At 26.8% G+C, this 8,048-nt stretch overlaps 2 protein-coding genes across 2 annotated transcripts in view; one reads left to right on the top strand and one right to left on the bottom strand.

The window, feature by feature from the left end:
- The window catches only part of LOC124419807 (wiskott-Aldrich syndrome protein-like), a 4,565-nt gene extending 3,565 nt beyond the window's left edge, over positions 1-1,000 (bottom strand). The window contains exons 1-3 of the mRNA XM_046950497.1: positions 866-1,000; positions 544-771; positions 352-475 (exon numbers count right to left, since the gene is read on the bottom strand). Of these exons, the coding sequence (XP_046806453.1) occupies positions 352-475; positions 544-771; positions 866-880 (367 nt within the window). The 5' untranslated portion in view covers positions 881-1,000. The remainder of the gene's footprint in view (positions 1-351; positions 476-543; positions 772-865) is intronic.
- A 1,786-nt stretch (positions 1,001-2,786) lies between these two features.
- Positions 2,787-8,048, top strand: part of LOC111690966 (neural Wiskott-Aldrich syndrome protein) — a 7,591-nt gene continuing 2,329 nt past the window's right edge. The window contains exon 1 of the mRNA XM_046950490.1: positions 2,787-2,799. Within this exon, the coding sequence (XP_046806446.1) occupies positions 2,787-2,799 (13 nt within the window). The remainder of the gene's footprint in view (positions 2,800-8,048) is intronic.

The following is an 8,048-nucleotide window of genomic DNA, read 5'->3' as shown; positions in this document are numbered from 1 at the left end:
GACTATAGACTAGACTATAGACTAGACTATAGACTAGACTATAGACTAGACTATAGACTAGACTATAGACTAGACTACAGACTAGACTATAGACTAGACTATATACTACACTATCGACTAGATTATAGACTAGACTGTAGACTAGACTAGGCTATAGACTAGACTATAGACTAGACTATATACTAAACTATCGACTAGATTATAGACTAGACTGTAGACTAGACTACAGACTAGGCTATAGACTAGACTGTAGACTAGACTAGGCTATAGACTAGACTGTAGACTAGACTAGGCTATAGACTAGACTGTAGACTAGACTAGACTATAGACTAGATAATACATTAGACTCACACAGATTTTTTAAAATAAACTTACCTAATTTTTTACGATTTCTAGTCTCAATTGTTGAATTGACAACACTATAAAATGATGCACATTCCTCTTCGGAAACAAAATTCAAACCCACATGACCATCCTGCAAAGAAATTTTCAAATTTATATAAGAACTCTTTTTCAAATAATAATAATACAGCTAACACCCACCTGTCCCTCAAAGGTTATTAGAAATGGACGAGCTTTATTAATTTTCATTTCATCATACAGCTCGTGCTCCCAAATTAATTCATGTTTAATTAAACAATAAGCACGTAGAAAATAGGAACGTATAGCACTGTCCTTAACGAAACAAACGACACCGGTGTATTTTTTCTTCCAATGTGAATGAGCTGAAGCTTCTGTTTTATAGATTTGTACCACAGCTGTATTGAGAGTCTGTAAAAATAACAAGCACATACAAATATTAGTAAATATTTTAAAAATTCCAAATTTATTTTTTTTTTTAATTTTTGCATTCTTTTTTGTTAACCTTATTCTTCTTCATATTAGTTTAGAATTTTATTTGTTCAAAATTTTAAATAGAAACTTTAAAGGCACCTATTAGAGTCTACAACCTATGCGTGCCATTTACCAATCACAACTACTTCTCTACTACTTTCAATTTCAAATCAACCAACAAGTGGAAATGTGTAAAATTCAAAGAAGAAAAAAAGAAATATTTAATTATTATTGTAATTTTTACTGCTGCTGCCTTCTTCTTCTATCAATTCAATAAAAAGCGTATAATTTTGAACTTTTGTTGGCAATTTTTTTATTATATTGTTTATATATATAAAGGTAATAGTGTTTGTTGTTGATAGTTTTGTTGCAAAGTTAACAAGTCTGGATTATATACAGTTGGTGACAAAAAAACCTTATTTATGTTATTTTTAACTTTTTAATGTAAATTTATGGTTTTATTATTGAAACCTTTTGTTAAAATGCTAATTTTGTAATTTATAGTTGTTTATTGAATACTAAACAACATATTTAGTTCACGTGAAAGAAAAAAATTTAAATTAATTTGCTCCATATTTATTTAAATTTCTTTTCTTTTAACTTTTTTAGTTCAATATTTTGTTAAACTTTTTTTTTTAAATGAAGGTCACGACTAATGTTTGTTTTTTGCAAAAGTTATGGTTTAAAAGCCCATTACTTTTCTGGAAAATTGTTTTTGTGGAATTTGAAAATGCAATAATTTTTACTTGAATTAATACTGAGAATTGTCACAAAATGTGTGATAAATTGATAAATTACCTTTTAGGAAACTCGTATAAAAAATCGATTCAAATAATAACACCCTAACGCCAAAACAAACAAATTTTCTATCAGTTTCCTTACCGCACAATAAGGTGGCCTTTTTCTTTGTCACCGATTGTCTAAAAATGTTGTAAAGTGTCAAAGTGTAATAAACATCATTTTTATTTTATATCAATTTATATGCATTTATTTTGCATACAAATTAACCAGTTGTAAAATCTGCTGTCCATTTCAACTGCAATCGAAAGAAACAAAACAAAACAAAATGTATTTAATTCATACATTTTGCATACGCACACTTTATGCAGAGTGTAGCGTATATGCGTGTGTTTGTTTAAAGTATAAAATTCAACATGTTAGTCACGTTCAAATAATATCATCATCAACAACTATTGTCGCCAAGTACTAGTGACAGACGGATGGACAGATAGTCAGTTAGTAAGTTTAGTTTGTTTTTTCTACATACTTGTACATACATTCATTCATTCATACATAGATGTTAGTTATTTAATGCACATATGTACATGTAAAGTTATTGTATTTATTTGTACACGTCTATACAGTCGATGACAAAAAATATTCCCTGGAGTTGGAATTTGTTTGTATAATTTACCAGCAACTCAATAACATTTGCAAATGACCTTTAACAAACTTATTTGAATCGTAAATTTTAAGCTAAATTTAAATTTATTTTAAATTTTTAAAAAAGTTTTTATACCCTACAGCTTATTTGTGGAAAAGGTCTTGTAGGTTCTGTAATAGAATTGTATTTCTGAAAATGGTTGCAATTCGAAATGATTTATGAAATTCTATACAATCTGTTTTTTCTATACCATAAGAAAGCTTTAATATAGTATTTATCCTTCAGTCGGGAGTTAGGGAGTTAAAGAAGTACATTTTGATTACAAAGAGGTTGTCGAGTAAGTTTTTTTTTTAAGGAGCCAGTGAGGATACGAACCAGGGATTTTGGTTTGTTAGTTAAGTGTTCTACACACTGCACTCAAATAATGGTTCTCAGATACAAAGTTAAAGTTTTTATTTTATAAAATATAATTCTTAACACTCAATTAAATAAAATATTCAAACAAAACGCCGAAAAATAAAGTACTTCTATGTCAAATTAAAAGTCATTACTCGAGTAATTCAAGGCAATGCAGACGGCAAGTAAATAGTCATTGAAAAGTAAGGGATTATGGAAGTACAACCCATTACCACGTTTTTGCTGGGTGGTTGTCGTAATTACGTTACGACAACCGTTCAGCTGGTAGTCCACACTATGCGTTCTAAGCTTCTTTGCATTCAACGCGTCTGTCAAAAAAGTAGAATATATAAGCTGATTTTGACAATTTAGATACTATCTAATGTGTATTTATCAATTGATGCGTAGGGTAAAAAGAATGCATGAAAAGCATGAAATGCTTTGTCGCGAAGACTCGTACTCTGGATCTAAAGCTTTAGTGTAAGCCCCTCTCCTATCAGACAAATGAAAGCAAAGGGAGCTGAAAAATTCCAGAGATGCCTTTACATCTATAAATTTATGCTTTTTTTTGTCGTCGACTGTAAAATTATAATAATTGTTGTTGGCAGACATTTGACGTTGTATGTCTTGTTGTATGTAGTAGCTAGAGCTGTATTTTATTATGCTACAACTAGCTGCTGTTGTAAGTTGGTAATAATGTCTTCTTCATTTCATGTCTTTTTTATAATTTTATTTGTTGTTGTATTTATAATTTCTATTGTTGTTATAGACGTAGATTGTTTTGCCTCTAATGTGTTAATGTTCAAAGTAAAGTTGGCACAATATTTATGTAATAGAGTTAAAGTTAACTTTGGTAATGTTAAATTGTTGTTGATGAAATGCAGCTAGGAAGTGCAATGTATACAAAAAACAACAAAAAAAAAACATTCAGCAGAAGTTGTTGTTATTTTTATTTTTAGATTTTTTTTCGTTATGATTTGTTAGGAGGGGAAATCATAAAACATTGACAATGACAGTGGTTAATTTTTTATGGGCTTTTAACTAAAAAGGTAATATAGAAATGCAGATTATATTATTTGATTTGAATTAAGTTAAAACTTAAATGTTTGTTAGATGAGAAAAGTTTGCGTGTCTTCAAATGTGCTTTTAATGGTTTAGTGGTAATCATACATCCCTCTTTCCTACTATCTATCTATCTATCTATCTATCTATCTATCTATCTATCTATCTATCTATCTATCTATCTATCTATCTATCTATCTACCTATCTATCTATCTATCTATCTATCTATCTATCTATCTATCTATCTATCTATCTATCTATCTATCTATCTATCTATCTATCTATCTATCTATCTATCTATCTATCTATCTATCTATCTATCTATCTATCTATCTATCTATCTACCTACATATTCCTCTACTTTCATTCCAATCGCTTAAATCTTAAACATTTTTGAAATTACATCAAGATGTTCTTTTTTGATAACCTCTTTGAAATTCTTAGGCCTAGTCAAGCGTTCTAAAGAAAATGTAAGTTTAATTTCTTTTTTTACACAAGACTTCCTTCCTGTCATTCAGTACATCTACAATTCTTAAAAAAAAAATGCAGAACATTTTTACAGCATACTATTCAAGATACATACACATGTACATGAAGTTGTGTTTTGGTCAAATAACAAACTGCATATTTTCCAATACATACTTTTATGCCAGAAAATATTTAAACTATACAAAAAAAAAATCATACGATAACTAGTAAATTTTATTGCTTTGGCGTCAACATTACGAGTTTAAGAAATACCTTAAATAAATATTTGTATATATGTTTAAAAAAAAAACCTTCTTGTATTAGAAACCTTATATATTTGTTGAAGTTGTTATGTTACATTTGCCAAAATAAAAGGACATAAACACACATACATAAAGCAATTTTTCTTGGCAAAATTTTATATAAATTTTTACTTTTTTTCTCCCAGAAACAGATTTGTATGCAGCAGTAGCATTTAAATAGCGTCATAATGTCTTTCAAAATATGGGTTATTATAACATGTTCTTATTTTTTCCTCTCGTTTTTTATTATCTAATATTTTAGTTTTTAAGCATTCATATTAAAAAGATCATGCTTTAGTTACATATTTATCACAGTTTTTTTAGAAAATAAATATTTTCTTTAGGTTGAATGTATATATTTTACGTTTGAAAATCATCCTTGAAAAAAATATTTGCTGATTAAACAGTGTTCTTGAAAGGAAATTAAATTTTTTTTATTATTGTTAACCCATTTCGCTCCGGTGTTCGATTTTTCGAACAGTAAAAATGTATTTTTTTCAAAAAAATATTTATATATGAAAGAGGCAAAATTTCAGTAAAATTTTGATATGATCTATCTATCTATCTATCTATCTATCTATCTATCTATCTATCTATCTATCTATCTATCTATCTATCTATCTATCTATCTATCTATCTATCTATCTATCTATCTATCTATCTATCTATCTAACTATCTATCTATCTATCTATCTATCTATCTATCTATCTATCTATCTATCTATCTATCTATCTATCTATCTATCTATCTATCTATCTATCTATCTATCTATCTATCTATCTATCTATCTATCTATCTATCTATCTATCTATCTATCTATCTATCTATCTATCTATCTATCTATCTATCTATCTATCTATCTATCTATCTATCTATCTATCTATCTATCTATCTATCTATCTATCTATCTATCTATCTATCTATCTATCTATCTATCTATCTATCTATCTATCTATCTATCTATCTATCTATCTATCTATCTATCTATCTATCTATCTATCTATCTATCTATCTATCTATCTATCTATCTATTTATTTATCTATTTATCTATCTATCTATCTATCTATCTATCTATCTATCTATCTATCTATCTATCTATCTATCTATCTATCTATCTATCTATCTATCTATCTATCTATCTATCTATCTATCTATCTATCTATCTATCTATCTATCTATCTATCTATCTATATATCTATCTATCTATCTATCTATCTATCTATCTATCTATCTATCTATCTATCTATCTATCTATCTATCTATCTATCTATCTATCTATCTATCTATTTATTTATCTATTTATTTATCTATCTATCTATCTATCTATCTATCTATCTATCTATCTATCTATCTATCTATCTATCTATCTATCTATCTATCTATCCATCTATCTATCTATATCTATCTATCTATCTATCTATCTATCTATCTATCTATCTATCTATCTATCTATCTATCTATCTATCTATCTATCTATCTATCTATCTATCTATCTATCTATCTATCTATCTATCTATCTATCTATCTATCTATCTATCTATCTATCTATCTATCTATCTAAATATCTATCTATCTAAATATCTATCTATCTATCTATCTATCTATCTATCTATCTATCTATCTATCTATCTATCTATCTATCTATCTATCTATCTATCTATCTATCTATCTATCTATCTATCTATCTATCTATCTATCTATCTATCTATCTATCTATCTATCTATCTATCTATCTATCTATCTATCTATCTATCTATCTATCTATCTATCTATCTATCTATCTATCTATCTAAATATCTATCTATCTATCTATCTATCTATCTATCTATCTATCTATCTATCTATCTATCTATCTATCTATCTATCTATCTATCTATCTATCTATCTATCTATCTATCTATCTATCTATCTATCTATCTATCTATCTATCTATCTATCTATCTATCTATCTATCTATCTATCTATCTATCTATCTATCTATCTATCTATCTATCTATCTATCTATCTATCTATCTATCTATCTAAAGATATAATGAATCGTACTTCTGTTTTTAAGAAACTACTAGTTCTTAGAAACGGAATTACTTTTAAGTACCTTTTTCATATTTCATAAAACATTTATTTATTGAAAAATTTTGTATTATTACATTCAGCTATAAATTAAACAGATGTCAACATTTAATTGACACAAATCTTAAATTACATTTAAACTGTCACACTTTGTGTAAACACTTAGTTAAAAAAAACAACATACAAATAATTACTAATTATAATATTTATTCAACTCATTCATTCATTAATATGTTTTACATATTATACTCAACAAACATTTTTTTGTTAATATGTTAATATATATACTTCAGAGCTGGGATTTGTTTAGCAAATGGTATAACAATGTAATTGTCAATAGTGAGATTGTTATGAAATTTTTCTGAATTTAAATTAGTTTGTGATTTTCATGACCTAATTGTCAAAAAATAAAAACAAATCGTATTGAAGGCCTATCTATTTGTTATAGCATGCATATTTAAATTGAAATTTAACAAATAATAACGAAATTTATGAATTCATTGTCAAGTGTGTTAAATAAACAAATAATAGTCATACTTCCTTAACCATTTCGATAACAATTGTTTTAAACAAAGAATTTTACTTGAAATTGTTTAATTATTGTAGGGAAAATGATTTTCTTTACTAAGCTATAAGGTGTGTTTGTTAAATTTAATCATATTTATTTTACTATTTTTTTCTGATAAGAAATGAGTATTTAATATTTTTGCAAATTTTCGGGTATTTTTTTTACTTTTTATTAAAAAAATACCTTTCGTTATCAATTATTTAAATAAAAAGCTTAACATAAAGTATTACAAATATGTATATATAGAAAAATATTAGATAAGAAGTTATTATCTAAGTTGTATAGATAAATGTATGAGTATCTTATTTATTTCTTCTTTTTCAAATAATAATTGCAAAAATTTAAATTAATTAATGTGTAATTTTACTCAACGTTTTTTAAATGTTTTAAAACTCCACAAAAGAAGACTTAACAGTTATCTTGTCTAACATTTTTCATATCAAATGTATATGGCCACATGGCAGTTTGCCTATTGAGCGATTTTTTATTCAGTGAAAATCGAACCCACGTTCTCCGACTGATAGATCCGAGCACTTTTAACTATCTATCAGAGCTTCTACTCCAATCCAAATACAAGTCTTTTGGCCATAACTTTCAGAACTCAACTGTATTCGGCCTAGACGAAATCATTTTCGATAGGCCTCTTTCTTGTTCTTATTTTAAAAATTGTGACTTGCGGCAGATATAAGTAGCTAAATTACCTTAGAAAGTGATTCTGAACCCATTGATATAATTTAATGTAGGTGTAGGATCAATATTTGTATGTGTTACAAACATTAGCTCAAATGCATAATATCCTCCCTACCATAGTGGTATAAAAATGGAGAAAACTAAAGTACTAAATATCTAATTGCCTCTATCTATCTATCTATCTATCTATCTATCTATCTATCTATCTATCTATCTATCTATCTACCTATCTATCTATCTATCTATCTATCTATCTATCTATCTATCTATC

The sequence above is a fragment of the Lucilia cuprina genome, chromosome 4, assembly GCF_022045245.1.
Source record: "Lucilia cuprina isolate Lc7/37 chromosome 4, ASM2204524v1, whole genome shotgun sequence".
NCBI classification, from domain to species: domain Eukaryota; kingdom Metazoa; phylum Arthropoda; class Insecta; order Diptera; family Calliphoridae; genus Lucilia; species Lucilia cuprina.
Note: the sequence above shows the minus strand (reverse complement) of the source record. Positions and strands in the feature narration are given on the sequence as shown.